The 23089-nt window shown below is 37.7% G+C and overlaps 1 protein-coding gene across 5 annotated transcripts in view; it reads left to right on the forward strand.

Moving 5' to 3' along the window:
- Positions 1–20478, forward strand: part of nck1b (NCK adaptor protein 1b) — a 39537-nt gene extending 19059 nt beyond the window's left edge. For 2 of the 5 annotated variants that reach the window (XM_058764834.1, XM_058764835.1), the window contains exons 2-5: positions 3706–3757; positions 5302–5545; positions 18911–19629; positions 19743–20478. In XM_058764834.1, coding sequence (XP_058620817.1) covers positions 5320–5545; positions 18911–19629; positions 19743–19943 — 1146 coding nt within the window. In that variant the 5' untranslated portion in view covers positions 3706–3757; positions 5302–5319 and the 3' untranslated portion in view covers positions 19944–20478. Of the gene's footprint in view, positions 1–3705; positions 3758–5301; positions 5546–6130; positions 6221–10576; positions 10705–18910; positions 19630–19742 lie in introns of those variants that run through there. The other 3 variants (XM_058764837.1, XM_058764839.1, XM_058764838.1) reach the window with 3 other exon arrangements.
- Positions 20479–23089: the final 2611 nt, after the last annotated feature.

The raw sequence follows: 23089 nt of genomic DNA on the forward strand, positions 1-23089 counted from the left end.
GTTCTCCTGCCCTCAATAGAGTGTCTAGAGTGCAGATGCAGATGTTTTGCTCTCTTCTGTGAAGTGCGTCTCTTTTACCATCAGCTTGAAGAGCACAGATGCACACGGCTGGAGGTTTCTTGAAGCTTACGTGTTTATCAGACAGCAGCATAAAAGCACTGAAAGAGCGCTCTTCTGAGAAGCGGTGCCCTCTGTGCCTTTTGTGATGATAAACTCCGACAGCGTTCCTTTTTTAGTGTGCAAAGAGCTGCAGAGAGCTTCTGTTCTGTAGCTTTGAGACTCAATCCGCATGTTTGCTGTGTCTTCAATGGGTAAAAATCAGAACCGGAGTTTAGGCCTTGAGGCTTTTGAAGTCTCTCTTTATGACAAGCATCATTTCCTCCCCTTTTCTTCACTTCTAGCTCAAATTTGCATCCTTTACAGGGGAATGTTTCTAAATGCAATTGGTCTGATACCTTATTTTTATATCCGTCAAAGCATTTCGTCAGTGTTTCTACAGTTACAATTATTTACATTTACATTTAGTCATTTAGCAGATGCTTTTATCCAAAGCGACTTGCAAATGAGGACAATAGAAGCAATCAAAACCAACAAAAGAGCAATGATATATAAGTGCTGTGGCAAGTCTCAGTTAGCCTATAATAAATAAAAAGAAAACAAGTAGATAGAACAGAAGAAGAATAGTTTCTTTTTAAATAAAACAAGTGGTTAGAATAGAAAATTGATTTTATTTTATTTTTTGAAAAAAATATAAAAGTAGATCAAATAGAATTAGAATAGAGAGTGCTAGAGTGAGATTGAGTTTTCAGTATCTGTTCTATTTTTTTCTGTTATGTATTTGTATATAAAAGGTGCTTTAATTAATTGCATTTATTAAATGCATTTATATGCATTCATTTGTTTTAAAAAATGTTATTACAATAATTTAAAATAACTGTTTTCTACTTGATGAAATTTTAAAATGTAATTTATTCCTGTGATCAAAGCCAAATTATCATCATTACTCAAGTCTTCAGTGTCACATGATTCTTCAGAAATCATTCTAATATGCTGAATTGCTGCTCATGAAACATTTATGATTATTAATAATAAATAACGGTTGTGTATGTTAATATTGTTGTGGAAACTGTGGTAAATTACAATGAATAGAATGCTCAAAAGAGCATTTATTTGAAATATAAATCTTTTGTAACATTATAAATGTATGCACTTTCACATTTGATCAATTTAATGCATCTTTGCTGTTTTAATTTCTTTAACAAAAAGTAGCTAAGATCCCCAAACTTTTAAGCGGTGGTCTAATTCTTGACTCAATGCTATTATGTAGTCTATTTAGTAGTACTGTGATTAATCATGATTAATCGCATCCAAAATAAGTTTACGTAATATATGTCTGTACTGTGTATACTTTTTTTGTAGGCCTATATATAAATACACACACATATAGCATATCTATTGAAAATATTTACATGCATATGTTTACATTCATATAATATATTTAAATATAGTGTACATTTGATTATAAATGTAAAATTTTTCTTAAATATATACATGCATGTGTTTTTATATATATATACATAATAAATATACACAGTACACACACACATTATGTAAACAAAAACTTTATTTTGAATGCGATTAATCGTTTGACAGCACTAGTATTTAGCCAATGTTTATTTGGCAGGAACACCCTAAGAAGGAGATGAAGAAGACTGCCAAAGAACAGACAGATGACAGGAGACAAAGCAGTGATGGAGAAAAGGCTGGTTTAAGGAGAATGTGATAGTCAGATTAGCGTGTGGCGTATGATTGGCCTTCGCTTTGTGTTCTCTGGCTGTGAACTCAGCTATGCGGTGGGAGTGGATGGGCTGTAGGCTTTGTCTGCCAGAGTTGGGGAGTGTCTCTGACTGTCTCTGCACACTGTTGTTAACTTTGCCTCCCATCGTTCATTAATCTAATTAGTGAAACTGCTAGAGGTTTGAAGTTCTCGTAATAGAACTCATAATATAGATCTGGTTTACCATGCAGGGGAGTTTATTTACTTAGATGTGCACGTTGGAGATGTGTGAGAACTTTAATCGCAAAAAAGCTATCGTGTCAAATCATTCGACGCAGAAACCACTATCTGAGAAAACACCTCCTGTTATACTTGTTTGGGGTGTTCAGAAGCAAGATGTTGGTTACCAGACAATTTGGTCTCGCACAGAGGTGTTGATCTGTTCCTAAACCTAGCGACTTGTGCAGCATTTATAGGCAGTAAGAAACGTTATGCTGCTGTCTAAGATTCTTTGTTCTGGTGAAAATCTGAGGCTGCAATGCAATGCATGCATCCATGTCCAAAATTGCACACTTGATGAAGTCATGTTTTTCCCAAATTCCTTTTTATTTATTTATTTATTTAATTTTTCTGGACTCTGTTTTAATGGTTAAATACATTTTTAGTAATCAGATAGCATGCCTGTTTAATGGAAGTCATTAAACTTCTACAATTTAGCAACATTTTTTTTGAAAGTTGACCAAAGTTACATTTCTAGGACCCTTTTTTTTCCCCCCTCAAATTCGGTTTTAATTTGAAGTGAATTTTCTGGATTCCATTTTAATTTATATAAATTTTTATATTACTATATTAAATCAATCAATCAATTGAATTCATAAAATAACTTAATTAGTTAAATTAATTATTTTTTAACAATACATATTCCCTATAATGTTTAATTTTCTGGATTTATGATTTAATACAAATTTATTATCAGGTAATCAAAGCAGTTAATCTTTTTTAAAATGCAGTCAAATCAAAATTTAATACTGATTATTATTATTTTTGCTAAACAGAGTGCTTTACAAAAAAGGTTTACTATTGAAAAATTGAAGAAAAATTGTGTAATTAATCCTTAAAAAAAATAAAGCTTTAAATAAAACGGTTATTGTTACTTTGTACATTCTACTGTACAATAGTAAATTTATGATTATTATTATTACTACTTAGCACATTCTACTGTACAGTAGTAAAATATCAAGATGTTAAAATATGTTAGATGGCAACATAAATCATCGCCTCAGGAAATTGTTCTCGTTTTTGGTGCATTTCCGATTCTATTCAGTTTGTCAGGTATGATATCAGGATCTTATAGATGGGAAGCCATGTCCGCTCTTTTAAAATTAGTTGTTGTTTTTTTCCTACCCATGCATGCACTCGTTATCCCGTACAATGCATTTGAAATAAAACAGCGTATCCTGCTTTCGCTGTTTGTGCCCTACTTTTGGATCTGCCTTTTCCCATCTTCCTGACTCATGTTTGGACAATAGACAATCGCTGGCCATCGTTCTAGAGGAAGTGATCTCTCGCTTTGACTGCACGGACATCATTTGACTATAAACTGTCCTCTGTCATTCGTTGTGTTGAGGTCTTAAAACAATGGTCATCTTCATCGGTTATTTATTTAACCAAATGGCACACAATCGCTGGGGAGATGCTTGTCTTTGGCGAGTAGACAGTGGTACATTCCCTTTGTGCACTGCTGAGGGTGTGTCCAACAACGGCGTCGCCAGCGTTCATGCCAGACACTTCGGACGGGAGATGTGTGTTGCATTGGTTTCTTTCCAAAGTCATTGCAGTCTGTTTCCATTAGTTGCTTGTCTTTGTGAACATGCCGTTTTGTTAAACTTTGATTTTTTTATTTTATTTATTTTTTTATTTTTTTCTAGGTCTGCCATAGAGCATCACTACTAAGATATCCACAGCTTTGATGCAGCACAGGTAAGCATTTGTACTGACGTTTATACACAAGCAGTTACTGTGATATTCTGAGTGGTTGTTTGCTTGGCATTCGGTAATGATTTCTGGGTGGGTGCTAGGTAGGGCTGGGCGATAAAGATATCATATTGAGAAAATGTGTGTTGATAACAATAAGCTCTGAAGTCCGTGTGGATTAATCTAACAGCCGATCGTACAGCAATATACAGCAATAAACACGACAGCAGCCAGTCAGAAGCCACAGTGCATGTGGCTAACAAGTCTGGATGTTTTGTGTGTCTATGTGTGAATGAATGATGCAGTTTTGTCTATACAAACTCAAACGCACAATGCTCATGGTGCTTTCAGCATCTGCGTCTCAATATATGAGGACATGAACACACAAACTTTAGAATTCAGGGGAAAATAAAATGTACATCATGAGGCCCTAAATTAAAAAGTAGCTACTCTGTGGAGTTTAATGGTAAATTAATCAAACTATTGATATTGTATGATATGGAACAAATATTGTGATAATATTTTTGGCCCAGCCTTAATGCTAAGGCATTGCTAAGCAGTTTCAAAGTGGTTTTGGATTATCAGAACTAGTAAAAACATAGATGATAGTTGGTTTTGTTTCAGTATCAGAATTTTTGTTGAAGAAATCCATTCATTTCAGTGGGAATCCATACGGTTGGGAATTTAGCGTTAGGACAAAACCTTTCTCTATGTAGATTTTGCTTGGTTTGAGTTCATGCATCCTTACACTTAACAAAAGACAATGGATTTTTTCACCAAAATTTGTGACTGCACCTTTAGACTTGGAAATTACAGCTAATTTCACACTTTTACAGTATATAACAGGTATAATTATGTGGTCCTTGTGTTTCCAAGCTTCTCAAATCTGCATATCAGTTGCAACAAATGCTTTTTTGAGTATTAAATGTACCTATATTCTTTTTAGTCCAGACACTCCTTGTGTCTTAGTTTAGGGCGTCGTTTCAACGTTTTTGTTGCTGGATAGCATTTGTTTAATGAAAACTAGAGTCCAAAGACCTTTAGAAAGTAGGTCACCTATGTTGTGGCCTGGAGATGTTCATGAGAAGGTGAACAAAGATGTAAACCCATTCTGACAGCCAGGTTTGCTGTCCTGAGCCTTGCTGGCCAATCAGTGGCGGTCTGTTTTTGAGAAGGCTACCAGCTCATGTCCTTTAGGCTCAAAGGTCTGCAGTGCCTGATTGTTCTCCAGTTCGCTGTTGTTGTTTTTGTAATACAAAAACTGTCATTTTAGATCCATCATGTCAGGCTTAGTCATCCAATTGAACATCAGGAACTCTACAACTTCCAAGTTTCACTCCAGATTGTTCCCAGCAAATGTCAGTAGTTGTTTACGGAGTTCATTTGAAGATTTCTGTTGGTGTTTCAAAAAGTAATTTAACCTTGAAATGGGACATTGGAAGAGATTTTTCTCTTTTCTTAAATACCAGAGCTTTTTCATCATTGCTTTCACTTGTTAAAGAAACTCAAGTTCCACTATGTAACCTCAATTCAATTATTATCTTCCGCAGTGTTGAAATAAATCCAAGATGACGGAAGAGGTGATTGTCATCGCCAAGTTTGATTACATGGCCCAGCAGGACCAGGAGCTGGACATTAAGAAGAACGAGCGTCTCTGGCTCCTGGACGACTCCAAGTCCTGGTGGCGAGTACGAAACGCTACCAACAAGACGGGCTTCGTGCCATCTAACTACGTCGAACGGAAGAACAGTGCCAGGAAAGCCTCAATCGTCAAGAACCTCAAAGACACTTTAGGTGAGGCCGCAACTTCTGCTTTACTCAAGAACATCTCCCAGTTGTTGTTTCTTCAAACCCATGTAACCTCAGTCAGCAGAATGTCCAGAATTCACCAGAAGTTATTTAGCAGAATGTCCAGGCTACTCTTTTTCATTTAACGAAAGTGAAAAAGAATGTTACCAAGCTCCAGAAATGATATAAACACCCTAAATTGTAACCCATGTGACTTCTGAAGCCCTATAATAGCTTTGTGTGAAAGACAGACACACATTTATGTTGTTATACATGGAGAATCTTGATTTCTGCTCTAACTCTGCAATAACATGCAACAACTTTGGTTGCATATAGAAGGAAGGGTTGAAATAAGATGAGCGTGAGTCAATAATGACAATGATCGTTTTCAGTGTTGTGTGGGCAACGAAACCATTTGCAAACAAATAGTTGAATCCACTTCTGCTTTAAAGAGTTCCAGATATATTTGTTTCTAATTGGGTAATGTGCGGTTTAGTATGTAGGGCATATTCGTCTTGTCATTTCCTGAGGAGTCTTGTTTTTTTGACCACGATGATGTTGCTGAGATACACAGGAAGATACAGTACTGAACTGTTAGCTTTCATTTGACAAACCACCTGCGCTCAACTGCTTGCTCGCTCTCAAAGTCTCACAAATTCAGTGAATGATTTTTCATGTACAGTAAGTGTCGTCATTTTTAAGTTGTCTAGAGGTGTTTTAAACCCTAAGTCTTACGATATTGTGTATGCACTGACTGACATCAAAGAAAGTAAGTTCATCTTTCAGCCTATTTTGTCTTCAATGTACTTGTTTGCTTAGAATCTTAACAATTCTGAGTGACAACACTGTGTTTGCAGTGCATGCCCCATGTTTGGTTTATTGTCAAATCCATTAAGTTTAGCATAAAATGAGCCTTATTAATGGGTTGAATCAATGGGTTGAAATTGAAACTTGTTTTTTCGCATAATTTTTATAATGAATGAAAAACATTCCACTACACAGTACTGTGATGCTAAAAATATATATATTTGTTTAAAAATCTATATTTGTTCATTTATAGTATTTACATATCAAGGCTGTTTGTTTTTGATTAATTTCAGTAAGTAATTATCATTAGATTCTTATTAATAGGTAAATATATATATATATATATATATATATATATATATATATATATATATATATATATATATATATATATATATATATATATATATATATATATATATATATATATATTTTTTTTTTTTTTTTAATTTATTTATTTATTTTTAAATTTGCAAATTAATGCCAGTCAAAACACAACTCTGTAAAATGTTGTGAGGCATTTTAGTGATGATAGAATTAGGGGAGAATTTGCTTACCATGAAAACATATATTTAAAAAAAAAAAATGTAATTCTCTTACAATTTTTTTTATTTTTATTTTTTATGGTATTCTCTTTTTGATATTGGTGCAAAATATTGGCCTATCTCTGAATCTGATGAAGGCATTAAATACATTCAGCGATATCAAGCATGATGTTCTTAGTGTTTGTACTTAAAGTTGCAATGTAACGGAAGTTGCAACAGATCTTTTCTTCTGTGTTGTGACAAACATCTGAGTTAAACAGATTGTTGAAAAAGAAAACTCTGTACGGTGGTGACATGGTTCTATGCATCAGTTGTTGACTGGATGGAGGTAGATCTGAATGTGAGGTTTAACCGGACTAAATTATTGGAGAAGACCAGTATGTTGCCAGAGAGAATTCTGCTCTTGCACCAGAAGATTAGGTTTTGATATTTTAATAAAAAATTGAGGTTTAAAATGAAACATGATGCATGCATTGATGAATCGTTCACAATATGATCAATAGCATGCATGCATAAAATATAAAGGGTGACTTTTCATCCCATGCCAAATTCTTTTGCATTTAGAGGATTTGAGATGTTGATGAGGGAAGCGTTTGTGACACTGGAATGTGAGGCGTAGTGTCAGGAGATAAGCAAGACAAAGAGATTAGCTCATCATGTTCCTGTCTAGACTAGACCATGTTTACCACACCTGAAGACCTCCTGGACCCCTCAGCCAGCGTCTTCAATACAAGCACCAGAGTGCAAATGCAAATCAATGTGTCGTTCTATAGTTATACCAAGACTCTTTGGCCTTTCTTTTAGTTGTTTTTTATTTTTTTTAACAGAACATCATGGTTTTCAGCCTCTATTTGATGCAAAAGCTTAAAGAGATAGTTCATTCAAAAATGAAAAATCTTTCAAATAATTTAAAAATATAATAAATTACCCTCATGTCGTTCCAAACCTGTAAGACCTCCGTTCATCTTCTGAACACGCATCGAAGACTGACACTGAAGAGAAGAAATTGTTGAATATAAGTATTTTTGTTTTCGTTGCTCACAAAAAGTATTCTTGTACCTTCATAACCTTATGGTTGAACCGCAGATATCACATGGACTATTTTAATGATGTCCTTATTTCCTTTCTGGACCTTGAACTTGGAAGTTCCATTGCTGTCTATGCAGGGTCAGAAAGCTCTTGGATTTCATCAAAAATACCTTCATTTGTGTTCTGAAGATGAACGAAGGTCTTATGGTTTGGAACGACATGAGGGCGAGTAATTTTTTGGATGAACTATCCCTTTAGCCCGCTATATCTGAGGATACGTTTACGCAACAACGATTTTACTAAAAACAGAAAAGTTTTTCCTTTGCATTCTTGAAAATTTTGCATATAGATGGCAATGTTGTCAAAACGATCCCCGTTCAGATGTATCCGACTAAAAGCGTTGTATTATGCATGCCAGGCCAGCAGCTGGCGCTGTCACTTTGTAAAGAAACACTATGTGCATAGTGACGATAACGGTATTGTCTTCAAAACCTTGCACTTTGAAACCTGTTTTCATGCCCCCAAAACGCAATTGTCAAGAGAAACGGACAAAACGCATAAAGTTTTCCTTTTTTTGTTGAAAATAGTGTCGTGTAAACAACCCCTAAGTTTGCTAATGCTGTCAGATAGTTTGTGCCATACAAATAAATAAATGTACGTATGTGCAAGTCTAGCTTTTGAACATTTTTCATCCTTTTAAAGCCACAGTCTCTGCTAGTAAATATTTGACGTGACGTTTGATGGAACTGCCGGCACACGTCTGTGAGACGCATGTTTGCTCTTTAATCTGAAAGCGTTTCTGTGGTGGTTAGCTGGAGGTTGGGTCTGTGCTGGTGGTACACAGGAACAGGAGCCTGGAGGTGTACAATGAGAGTTGTGTGCGTGCTGATAGCCATGCTCACTGTCACTGTTTTTTGCGGCTGTTTTGAAAACGGCTCGTTCACACAGACTCTGTTCTTGAGGCTTTCTCTTATATGTCTGTTGTTGTGTTTTAAGTTTACGCGCGTGTGTTTGCATGTGTCTACACCTTTAGGTGCCCTTCCTGCTCTGCCGTGAGCAGTACACAGGTTTTCTGTCATATTGCACCTCTCTAGACCCCATGAAGGACTCCTGGAATAGATTGTTTTAGATGAATTACTGTAGAAATCCTAAAATATAGCTAACCAGCAAAATATGTTCCTTTTTAGTTTCTGATCCGCAAGCGACTCCGAACGAAATTGCAGATATATGTATCTGAGGGATATATTTTTGTGTTTAAAATCCGACCATCATTTTTAATGTTATTTTAATGCAAACAGAAGTGCATAGTGCTGCTAATTTTATTTATCGTTTGTTGGTTTTCAATATAAAACTAGGTGATATGATTTCAATCTATGTACGAGTACTTTTTGAGCACATTTTAATAGAATCATGATAATATTGATAACCATTATAATTTTGGTCACTATAATTGTGATATTAAATTTTCATACTGTTTCATCGTTATGAGGGTGAGTAAATTGACATTTAATTTTTTTATTTTAATCTTTACATTGAAATATAATGCCTAAGTAGTAACATCATCTGCACTCCTCCTACAAGATGACCACAAAACCAGTCGTAAGTCTCTGGGGTATATTTGTAGCAGTAGCCAACAATACATTGTATGGGTCAAAATTATAGATTTTCTTTTATGCCAAAAATCAGTAGGATATTAAGTAAAGATCATGTTCCATGAAGATATTTAGAAAATTTCCTATCATAAATATATCAAAACTTCATTTTTGATTAGTAATATGCATTGCTAAGAACTTCATTTGGACAACTTTAAAGGCAATTTTCTCAATATTAAGATTTTTTTGCACCCTCAGATTCCAGATTTTCAAATATTATCTGATCCTGACAAAGCATACATCAATGGAAAGCTTATTTATTCAACTTTCAGATAATGTATAAATCTCAGTTTCAAAAAATTGACTCTTATGAGAGGTTTTGTGGTCCAGGGTCACATGACAAATAATCTTAATCATATTATTGGTGTTGATTGCATTCATCGTGCTCAACCTTCAGCCTTGCTGCACAGTTTATTGTAAGAAAATACGATCAAACAAAATAAGTTTATCAATAACTATAAAAATCCACACACTAGCTAGTCCCTATGAAGTGACAGTTTAATTGAGGCTAAATTTGCAACCGTTTCCTTTTCAGTTTTTGAATTACATAACTTGCCTATTTAATATTAATGATTATGTATTTCAACTATTACGTTTGTGGATTTTTCTGTATCAGATGCTAATAGCATTTTAGTATGCTGTACATAAATATGGCAATCATCTTGGTATTTTCATGGTACCTTAAAGAATACCACATTTATAACATGTCCAAACATGTTACATGTTCTTGTTTTAGTATGAACAGACTGGGTGTTCATGGCTCGTTCTGTGCAAACTTGCTGCTGTCAATGAATATCAATCATTCGAGGCTGAAAAAAATGTGAAAATAAAAATAAAAATAAAAAGCTGTTTTGTTTGTTAAAGCAGTCTGATATTGGCAGTCAGTGTTGCCTGCTAGTCATGAGTTCCCTATGTGTGTATGGGGGGCAGACTTGTCCTGCTAAAGGAGGGATTGATTGTGATTGGTCCACACTGGTCACGTGGTCAGGCAGCCCGATTGTTGTGCAGGCGGAGAGCGGTTCACTCGCAGGAGGGTGTTTCACATGGAATAGTTGCACAGCTGCAGAGGGAAGTGCCGAGTCGCTGGGATAGCCCAAAATGGATATGGCTAACCTCTTCAAACACTTCTTCCGTGAGTTTTGACACTTTTCTCTCCTCCTCACTCTATCGCCAGTCTAGAAAGCTGACAGCGTTGAAAGTTTTAGCTTGGATTGAGTTTGTATTGAGACATTCTTGGTTTCAGGATTAGGGAAGTTTGAAAGGCTTTTCCATTCTGAGCTGAGTGGGAGTTTCAGTAACCCCCCCCACACACACACACTATTTTTACTCTCTTTTTCTATTAATGTGTCATTTGTACACACTTTACCTTTTTTTTTAAATTAGTTTGGAAACAAAATATGACCAAACAGGCAAGTTGGCTTAGAAAGTAGTCTCTTTTTTTTTTTTTTTTTCTCGTTCTCTGTGTGTTAGTCGAGCAGCTGGGCGGGCAGTGCTCTGAAAAGCCTGTAATTGCACTACACACACACACACACACACACACACAGTGTAAAGAACTTCCACTCTTCTTTGTGCACTTAAACTCTCCTGTTACACTCAACCGGAATTTTCTCTCCCAGCCCAAGCCTCCTTTAATCAAGTTTGGTTCTGAAGTCCACCGGTCCTTCTCGATGTTTTTCTGTAGTTTGGGTGTTGAGGGTCTGCTGTCGTGGGGTTTCCTCGTGTCAGTGGGCTGATGTCAGCTCTCGGTGAAACACTGAAAGCATTGTGTCATCCGTACTGCTGGAGCTGATCGATGAAGCTCGTATGTCTTCTGGGACAGCCGCTGGTGGAATATGTTATTAGTTTCTACAGTCACTGACAGGTCTTTCTGTAGCTGTGCAGAAATGACAGTTTAGTGTCTTGCCGACATGTATTAAAAGATGCTGAAGGACCGAAGGACGCGATGCGGTCGTGTTTGAAGTGTATCGGTATGTAATTATGTTTTTGGGTGCACAGTCCCTTTAAGCCATTTATTTCTCAAGCACATTGTATTTCAAAACCCATGAGAGTCATACCAATATTTGTTATCGCTATTATAGCTAAAAAATAGTTTGAGATTGGCAAGTTGTTTTTTTTTAAAGAATTCACCAAGGCTACATTTATTACATAAATACAGTATTTTTCAAACATTATTACAATTTAAAATAGCTGTTTTCAATTTGAATATTTTTGTTTTAATGCCAAATTTTTAGCTTCATTACTCAAGTCCTCTATGTCACATTTCCTTCAGAAATCATTCTAATATATTAATATAGTAAGAAAGATTTCTCATCATCAATGTTCAAAACAGTTGTTTTGCTTCATATTTTTGTGGAAACCATGATACATTTTTACAGGATTCTTTGTGTTAGAATTTACATTATAAATGTCTTTACAAAAAAAAAGAGATTATTTTCTTATATCCTATTAAACTCAAAACGTTGAACGTTTTTAATATTTAGTTGATTAATTGCTTATTTTCTCTTTTACATTTAGATTACAAATTAATTAAGTGCATGTTAGATGATTGTGAAGGTAATTACAGTAATAATTTAATAACATTATTAAATGTAATCTTCAGCAAATTTGACATTTTTTTGATGCCTAAATTCATTTGTAGTATTTTGAATGTTCAGTTTTAGTGTTTTATTTCCAGTTCATTTAAACTAAATAGTACAGAATATATTATAATCAAGCACTCATCAATAATCAGCCATAACATGGCAATAAATATTGTTTTGGCGGTGTCAGCTGGATTATTAGTGCCTAGTTCATGCTCATATGCTCATTCGTCCGTGGATTTAGCCACATGACATGCGACCATCAACAATGTTAGGCATTTGATGACATTAAGTAGAACTTTTGTGTTCTACAGAAGAAAGTGATACGAGTTTGAACGACAGTTGGCGACCAAAATGAGTTTTTTTTTTTTTTTTTTTTTTAATGGTTGCGTGAACGGTTCCTTGATTTCTTATCATTAAGCTCATCATTGAAACCCGTCTTGAGAGGTGGTCTTAGCTTTTGGCATCCTTTTCTCCCAGTTTTTCTACTCCATCTCACCCTTTCTCTTTTCCTGTCGCTCGGCCTCCGCTCGTAGCGGAAGTGCTCTAATTTGAGACAGATTTCTCCTCAGATCTTTGGAGCCTGTGAGGGAGGAAGTGAGGAAACTGGATTGTTGATTCACTGCAGCGTCAGCCCATCCGTCTGTTTTTCTCCACTTCCCACTTCGCCACTTATAAAGCTGATGGGAAAACACCGGCAGATAATGTCGCTTTGTGAGAGGGACAAACGCGCAGCTTTAATTCAGATGCTAGCGTCCTCTCACACAAGACGTGTACAGGAAGTGCTGATGGCTTTCTGGAGTACTCCTGACTAAAACACACACACGGCTGATGGTGCTGCATACGTGGATGGGCTGTGACCCCCGTTTGACTCCCTGAGGAGCTCTCGACGGGCCTGCGCTAGCCAAACAAGCACAGATGTGCAACAGAGGCTATTTATACCAGCGTGTCTTCACAGTACCTGCACCAGAAACGAGTGCCAGTGCTTATAAGGGCGAATCTCACTGAATGTTTCACCTCAAAATCAAAAGAAATACATAAATTATATTTTGTAGAATTTGTGTATACGTATTATTAATCAAATAAATCATAGGACATGTATATATGAATACATTTTATATGATGTTAAACATTTAGCAAATCTCAAAATTAATATAAATAAATTTTAGATAAATAAGCAACAATACATTTTAATAAGAAACAATACATTTTTGTTTTTAATGTTGTATTTCTAATTTCTTTAGACAGTAGTATAGAATTTCAGTTATCAGCTATAAGATTTATTTTGGCTTTTTGATTTTATGACAATGCCATTAATGAAGAAAATTGATAAAAACTGATAAAACAAACTAAAACAGTCTTTTTAATTATTTGTAATACTTTTACACACAGACACACACACACACACACACACACACACACACATACATACATATATATATATATATATATATATATATATATATATATATATATATATATATATATATATATATATATATATATATATATATATATATATATATATATATATATATATATATAATATATTAATGTCATCAAACTAAGTAAAATAGCCATTATTATCTTTTACTTTTGTTTATTGTTGGGATGAAATATGACTCTAGTATTTCTTTGAAAATCCCCCTATTATTGCTGAATCTGTCTTTGCATTGTCTTGGTTTTTTAAGCTGATGTTGAGCATTTGCGGGTTTCATTTAGGGAAGTAAAAATTATTTTCGAGGTCTGTTCATTGCAGATTGTTTTTAATTCGTTTGTGCATCGAGTGAGCGTGTGATGTGCACACAGTCTTGAGCAGTTGAAGAGGGCTCTGTGGTTTACAGTCACTGTCATTGGAGGCCTTTTGATGTCTTGTCTTTTTTGAGTTAAAAGAATGTCTTATTTTCCGCTCGGCTTTGAGCCTAGCTTTTTACATTAGAAGTGCAAATGAGTTTTCTTTCCTGTTTTCACAGTTTTGCTTGCATCTCCTTCATTCATACACTTGGGCACATTGTGCAAAATCTAAAAAAATTCAGACGACACAATATCTCTACTTGGGTTTTCTCATTCTTGTATGATTTTTGTAGGCAACTGTACGCCAGCTGTCATGTGGATGTGCACCGTACCATGACAAATATTCCTTAAGTGCATTTAAGCAACTTGTAAACACTGTGGTGTATGAATATGGTCATCATTCAGTACCATTATGTATATTTAAATATTAACCATCTGAAACAATACATTTTCCGTGGTACTACCACAATACATTTTTTTTTTTTAACAAGACTTGGGTTATGTTTGTTTGCCACACTTTCATTTCATTTATTTACCTAGCATAAAATCCACCTATTCATAGCCGTAGGTTGCTTTTAAATGGAGTTCAGCCTTATATTGGAGAACAATAGGATGAACTCACCATAGGAAACAACTAATCTAAGCCAGCTCATGCCACACTCAGAGGAAAGACTTGAAAATGGAAGGGAAGTGGATGTAGTGTGTTGGGCGGGTGGAATAGAAGCTTTAGATGAAACTCTGTTGGGTTTTGCAAGTTGTAATGTTGCCAGTTAGTTGCAAATGACTTTTTTTTTTTTTTTCTTGGTCAACCTTGATTTAAAAGTAATATTGGAGAAGATGATAAAACAGACAGAGATATATATACACGTTGAGTTATGGCCATACAAAGCGTGCAGCTTCCTTCCTGAGCATCCTCCATAGGAATCCAGGAAAATTCCTAATTCTGTATTCAGGAAACAGACCATGGCTTAATACAATGTGTTTTGTTCTTTCAGCAGCACATCCATGGACTCAAAAGCCTCGTTCAGACTGTCAGCCCAAATCTGATTTAGTGCAAATCCGATTGAAATCTGATCATATTTAAATAGTCTGAACAGCAACGAACTACATGAAATCCGATTTGTGCAAATCCGTTTCGAGCTACATTCTTATGTGGTTTGGAATCCTATTCAAACTCTATTGCAAACTCTATTGTTGTTACTGTTGTTTTTAACGTAGGCGTAACAACGCAACGACATTACCATAGAAACCAATGCACATTCAGCAAAAACGAAAGAGCGTTTATGGACGCACAAATCGGATATGAACAGTTGCGATATGCTGTGTGGACAGTCAGTTATTCAAATCAGATTCCATCCGGATATGCACAAAATCGGATTTGGGCTGACAGTCTGAACGAGGCTATAGAGACCAAAACCTCTTTGCATTATGGTGGCAAATTTTGACAAGCATCATTAACATCATCTTCAACACATGCACAGATCTGTTTTTAAAAAGTGCAATTCCAAGTGTTAAATAAAGCATATACTTATGTGGGATACACCCGCCATGTGTGATCCAACCTGTTTGGGAAATTGTGTGTTTGTGCTGATGTGGTTGGTTACTGTCTAGAAGTGTTAGTTAAGAGAACTGAAAATAAACTTGCGTAAACTGCCCATCTCAGCTCCCTCTAGGCCATGTAGACTGACTATTCCAATGACTGAGTGGGTGGATTACAACATCAGTCGTATCATTCTCAAGAAAACCACCACCACTGGTCTGAACATTCACACATCCAAGATCAGTTGCCTTTTAAAACAAGTGACAACTTGAAATTTGCCTTCATAATCCTTGTATATTTCAACTGGCATTTAAGTCCAGATTTGCATTTATTCACACTTCTTCATTCAAATTTTCCTTATTTTTTTCATGAATTAGATCACTTGAAAGTGAACATTTTGTCATTTACTCACCCTTAAATCTTTCCAAACTGTATGACTTTCTTCTGGAGAAATTAAGATTTGTTCTAGTCACTCTTTTCGATAGTCAAGCTTTCAAATCACATAAACACTATAAAAATACAATAAAAACAATACAAACAACTTTCTCACTATATGCCAGGTCTTACAAAGCTGTACAATAGGTTTGCATTATGAGACTCATTAGATGTTGTTCTTTTTGATGTTACTGAAAAAGTAGCAATGTGCTAACTACTTTTTATTTGGATCTTTTTAATGAATCAATTGATCTGTTTATAAAACCTTTCTGAATGATTCTGTCATAAGTCATACTGATCTGGTTCTCATCAACTAGCTGACCTAATGATATGGTCATGACGGCTCATAGGAAGGGAATGACATGAGCGTGAATAAACTGTAACAGAATTTTCATTTTTGGGTGAACTGTCCACGTAAGAAAAGCCTTTTGAATTTGTAGACGAGTTTAACTCATGCTGTCAGAAGATTCACACACCCACGGTTACATGCACCAACACGTTCACGCATGGGGCACTAAATGCTCCAGTTAGTAAAGCTCGTACACTTTACATTCACTTCCTGCTCACATTGACCATGCAAATGACAATCCCCTTAATCGGACATAGCTTGGAGGCCAGAGGCAAATACATCTTGGTTTGGGATTTCATACATTTGTAATGCAAATCAGTCAGTAGAGGTATCCGCAAGCACAAAGTGAATTCTTCTGGCCTCGAGCTGTGATAAGCATCTCGCTCAAAGCAGAAAGAGCCGTTGGAAAAGCTTTGTTCTCACTCTGTTAACCTTTAACCCCTGAGTAAGCATAAAGTAAATTGGGTGGTTTCCTTTTAGATTAGGTAAGAGTGGTTCGAAGGTTTCATCTGCTTTTCGGGTGTCAAGTTTTGTTAAATCACATCTCGTAAGTATTATTCTTGAACAGTGCCTACAGGTAGCCTATATTAATTTGAAATATAAAGGCTGAGTTTGCCTACTTCCATGTTGAAAACAGGGTAAACCAGCCTAATGCAATTTGGTGTGGTTTTTGGTTTCCCCTGGTGAGAATGGTTTAATCTGATGGTTTTAGTGGGGGTTGGCTTACTTTGAGCAAAAATCTTAGACCAGCAAACAAACAACCTTGGGCTAGTTTAAGCTGTTTTTTTTTTAGCAGAGATACTATTGTAATACCATGGTATTCTTTGAAGTGCCATGCATTTTGTATTCTATAAATTTCCATGGTACTACCATCCAGTACCATAATTTTGTTGCTGTGCTTTTTTCGTAAAGTATGTAAAGAGAGAGAGTGTTTATCTGTCTTTGGGCCTTTGGATTGGGCCGGTACAAACTTCACTGCCAAGTGGACATTCCTGCACGGTAACACTATTCACAAACCTTTGCCAAACCCGCCAACATGGTCAAAAGGCCTCGGGGTCAGATATTCTCCATTAATCCTCCAGACCAGCCCACTTGCCTTGACCTAATGTGGTCAGACAAGCCAGAATCCTCGACAGTATCCATGAACCTAACCCAACACTCCCTCGCTCATTCCTTCCTCGTGGAGGAGGACGATGGGTGTGGTAATCATTCCAGTGTCTCTTTGCAGTTAATTGTACTTTTCTCTGAAGAACAGAACTAGACCACACAGCTGTGCGAGACAGGTGGCAAATGATAAAGAACCTTTCTTAAAATAAACTTGCACCCTTGTATCATGGTGGCTATATTTTTTGCATTGTCAAAGCAAGCATTTCTTTTTGTTTGCGGAATTGTTCTGTTGCTCCTACATGCTTGTTCACATGGGAATAATTGAATCATTCCCATGATCAAGGAGGACGGCAAAAATACACAGCTTGTCATATGATCTATGAGTGGTAGAAAGTGGTGAGAACATGATTTGTTGGTTGTAATTGGGTGGTTTAGAAACTGGACCAGTGCCCGTGTTTACTAAGAGAGGACACATTGCTCAAGCAGGCGGGAGCTGATAGCTACTGTGAACCCCTGTCAGTATGAAAACACAAGCCTGACTGCACTGTAACATGTGTTTGGACAAGTTCTCCTTTCACTCGTGCCCTGCCTGTTGGTGCCTGTATCAAAATACAATGCTCTTTGCTTTCACAGATAATTTCAACAAGAATGGAATGAGTGCAGGGTGCGGGGTGATGAAATTACCCCCTGAAGAGATTGTCTCAACACATTTTTCATTTCTGATTAAGGCTTGCCATTGATAGATGCCTTTAGTTAAATGTGTTATTTTGTAGTGGACAGTAGTGCAGCCATAAAGATATGAGCTTTTTCTCAGAATAAAAAATAACTGATACAAAACCATTTGAAGGTGTCAGGTGTATGCTTCTGAGTGAGTGAGTGAGTAAAGTGACACGTGGCCAAGTATTGTGTTCCATACTCTGAATTTGTGCTTGCATTTAACCCATCCGAGTGCACCCACACAGTAGTGAACAGTAGTGGGCAGCCATATTTGTTGTGGCGCCCAGGGTGCAATTAGAGGTTCGGTACCTTGTTCAAGGGTACCTCAGTTGATGCTGTTCATTCACTCCCCCCCCACCTACAATTCCTGCTGTTACCAAGACTCGAACCCGGGACCTTCGGGTTACAAGCCCGACTCTATAACCGTTAGGCCATCCTTGAAACGAAGACTGTTCACGAAGTTGAGCAGCAAAATTACGTTGCCTTGTACATTGTATCGGCCACTTTCTAAAAAAAACTGTCTCATGTATTCTTATTGTAAAAGGCAATCCTAGAATGAAGCAAAAAGCTCTCGGAAAATGTGATTTGTTAACAAATAAGGTGGACTTAATGAAACATTGCAGTCCCCTAGTTGCTAAATTGCTTTAGTTTCAATGAACTTTTCTCAACTTTGTTGCGTTACCGATTTTCTTGGCTTTCCACACTGACTGCAGTTTTCATCTGCAATGCCACAGTTACAAGTAGTTGAGTACAAAGAAGGGACACTGATTGTGTATTTGGGAAAACCTGAATGGTTCTTCTTTCTGTATGTATGCAGGAATCGGCAAGGTGAAACGGAAGACAGGCATGCGTGAAACGGCCTCCAACGCGGACTCTGACTTCTACCCGGACAATGGCGAACGTCTGTATGACCTAAACCTTCCTGCACTAGTCAAATTCAGCTACACGGCCGAGCGGGAAGATGAATTGTCATTGGTTAAGGGCACAAGGGTCATCGTCATGGAGAAGTGCAGTGATGGCTGGTGGAGGGGGAGCTACAGCGGCCGTTCAGGATGGTTTCCATCCAACTACGTGACGGAGGATGCAGATGGATCGGCGAGCAATGACTCCGCCGGCTTGTCGGATAAATTGGCTGCTGTTGTTCCTAGTGCGAACGGCAACCGGGTGCTGCACACAGTACAGGCACTCTACCCGTTCAGCTCGGGCAACGACGAAGAGCTGAACTTTGAGAAGGGGGAGGTTATGGATGTTGTGGAGAAGCCAGAAAACGACCCCGAGTGGTGGAAGTGTCGCAAAGCCGACGGGCAGATGGGACTTGTGCCGAAGAACTACGTGACTGTTCTGCAGGAGTCGCACAACTCAGCCAGCATGGCCGGGCCGCCCACACCTGACTGTGACTACATTGAGCCTTCATCCAGTGGACGCTTCGCTGGCAAGCAGTGGTACTACGGGAAGGTGACACGTCATCAGGCAGAGGTGGCACTCAACCAGAGGGGCACAGAGGGAGACTTCCTTATCCGGGACAGTGAGTCCTCAGTAAGTAGACAGAAACGTTCCTCCTTGTATTCTGATAAATATGCTAAGATTCCTGCTTTCAGCAATTGGTCTAAATTGACATTTTTCCCTTTCTCCGTTTTCTCTTTTTCTAGCCCAATGACTTTTCAATATCGCTGAAAGCTCAGTCCAAAAACAAGCATTTCAAAGTCCAACTGAAGGACAACCTGTACTGCATTGGACAACGCAAGTTTAACTCAATGGAGGAGTTGGTGGAACACTACAAAAAGGCGCCTATCTTCACCAGCGAACAGGGTGACAAACTCTACCTGGTCAAGGCTATGGCTGCCTCCTGATCCAAGTAGAAAGAATATCCAGTTAACAGTGACTACACTTCCAGACAGACAGACAGACTGGGAATATCAAGCATTCCAAGAATGGGAGGTACAGGGAGAGAAGGACAATGGACTCCCGTTCATTCGCTCGGAAACTTGCTCGAATTTCATTGAGGGACACGCCCAATGTATCAAAATACATTATGTTTAGACCATAGGTGATGCAGTGTATTTTGATGTCAACATGTATTAGAATTACAACCAATGTCTTCTTTTGTTAATATATATTCTTTTCATTGATTTCGAAAATGTATTTTTCATTTGTTCTTTAACTTCCCTGCCAATTTTTTAACTGTCGTTTCAAGTTTCTGCTGTTTAAGTCCTGACTGCAGAAGAACTTTGCTCAACATGTTTCAAAGGTCTCACATACTGTCTGTTACTGCCTGCATTGCCTGAACCACACAGAACTGTTGAAATTGACGTAATCTGCTATATTTATTAGGAATCAATATTTCTGCAAAATGCTCCAACAATAAAAGTGAGTGACCAAAACCAATATTCAGAATTAGGCACAATCTTTTTGGGATTAATCTTGAACTATAGTCTTGCAACTGCATGTTTCCAACATTGAAACAAGCTTGAGGTCTTGTTGAGGATGACATCTGTATTTATGAGGGGTAAAGTTTCAGACGTTCTGCTTCCCTGACAATCAAGGTGCTGATTATTGTGGTTTGTCAGCTAGTCCTGAACTTATCCCCACATCTTGGATCTGTCAGAATTCACGCTATGCCATAAATGTCTCTGCTTTGTCAAAGGGCTTAGCTGTGATTAACGTCGTCTTCTAGACATTTATTTGAATGAATATGGGAGTTTGTGCAAGATCTTCATTGGAGCCTAAATTGCAATGCCATGACTGAAGATTAAAAAAGATTAAACCACATTGGTATACACAATAGGTCTTTTATGATTCAGTGTTTTACTAATAAAAGCTGTCTTTCATGATCAAGGCTGCAATCACATTACAACTGATGCAATGGGTATGGTTTTAGTTACTGTTGGTGGTGGTGGATTGGTTTAAAGCTTCATCAGGTGTTTGCCTTTTCTTTGCTTTGCACTCATTTGGTTGCTGACTTTCTCAAATGAGCATACGTATTGTAATGTAGAGGATGAATGAAAGCGTGTCAGCATGAAGGCAGCATTGTGTGCTCAGGTTTCAAGGAAGGATCCACTTCACTTGGTGATCAAGATCCACAGTGCTGCTTCCTTTTAGTTTTCAACAGTTTATACTATGATAAATGGTAAGAGAGATGTTCCATTGAGGATCAGATGTTTGTATGTAAAACTTCATAGATAAGTATGTTTGGAGGACCAGGCAATGGGAAAGACACTTCCCTGGACACGTTTCTGATTCAAGTTGGAAAAACATGGACGTTTCTTTTCTGATGACTTATGAGTAGAGTGATGATCTGGGCTCTTCTCCAGGGGACCATCTCTACGACCGTAATTACTTCTCCAGCTGTTCGGAGCTGGACTGGGGCGAGAGTTGAGGAATGGGTTTTTTTTGGGGGTGGGGGTGGGGGGGGGGGCTGAGACATGTCGAGTTTGCTCGAGTGATTTAATGTTGGATTAAGTGGAAATGTGAGATTTCTATCAATGTGACCAATTCAGATCGGTTCAGTGTGTCAAGTGGTTCTCAACAGGTATTGCTTCAGGACCAAGTGGTGACTCAACGTTAACAAACCGTATCAATTTTCTACTGCCTTGAGTAGTTTTGTTAATGGTTTTTGAGGCTAAGGGGATGCCAAGCAACGTTGTTGGATAATGTCTACCAAGACCCTATCAAAACATCCCTGCTACCCAATTTTGGGTTTTGATCAACCAGTTGAGATCCACTTGTATTAGATGAGGGATATCGGACACGTGTAGTCTCATCAGATAGTTTGTGCTTTAAAATGTGCCTTCATCTCAGTTGTTGGAACCAAAATGCTATTATAAGATTGTTGCACACGTTGTCATTTGAGTATCACTTTGCATGTGCGTAATACACCCCTGATAAGTGACAGATGTGCACGGACCATGTCCTGGTCATACAAACATCCCTATTGGGGAACTTACCATGATTTGTCTCCTGACTTAAGTGACCTTACCATATAGACCAGGGGTATCCAATCCTGCTCCTGGAGAGCCAACGTCCTGCAGAATTTAGCTCCAACCAGCATCAAAACACTTGCCTGGAAGTTTCTAGCGAGTCTGAAGACCTGGAAGTGTGTTTAAGACTAGAAGCCTGGAACTAAACCCTGCAGGACAGTGGCCCTCCAGGAACAGGTTTGGAAACCTCTGATATAGAACTTAGTCGGAGTAAAAGCCATATTTAAGTTCAGTGGGTTATACCAGGGGTGTTCAGTCCTGTTCCTGAAGGGTCCAGTTTTAATACAGGGTTTAGCTCCAACACACCTGTGTGGAAGTTCCTAGTAATCCTGAAGACCTAGCTGGTTCAGATGTGATGGAAGTAAATTCTGCAAGAAGTTTGCCATCTAAGGCCATGTCCACACGAACGCGGGTATTTTCAAAACTGCAGGATTTTTTCTACGCGGTTTGGCCATTCGTCCACACGCAAACGCAGCACCAGGTCGCTGAAACCGAACCTTTTTGAAAACTCCTGCCAGGGTAACGATTTTCAAAAACTCCGGTTGCAGTGTTATTGTGTAGATAAAGAAACCAGAGATTTTGGCTTGTGACGTTGGAACATGTGCTGTTATCTCTGCCTACTGGAGACTTTTTCAGGCTTCTGATTGGCCAACATGGCTTTACGGTTGAGATTATATCGCCATTTGTTGGTTTGGCATACTCTTGACAGTGCTTCATAGCATGCTTTTGCGTTTTCATGTGGACGGAGATTTCTTTATAAACGGAAGAAGGAAAAACTTGTGTATGTGTGGGCATGGCCTAAGACAGTGGTTCCCAATCCTGGTCCTGGAGAACCCCCAACACTGCACATGTTTGATGTCTCTCTTATCCGACACAAACGTTTGAGGTCTTGGTGTCTTTACCACTGAGCTGATGAGCTGAATCAGGTGTGTTTGTTTAGGGAGACATCTAAAATGTGCAGTGTTGGGGGTTCTCCAGGACTAGGATTGGGAACCAATGATCTAAGAGCAAGATTGGAC

This window comes from Onychostoma macrolepis, chromosome 24 (genome assembly GCF_012432095.1).
Source record: "Onychostoma macrolepis isolate SWU-2019 chromosome 24, ASM1243209v1, whole genome shotgun sequence".
NCBI lineage: Eukaryota > Metazoa > Chordata > Actinopteri > Cypriniformes > Cyprinidae > Onychostoma > Onychostoma macrolepis.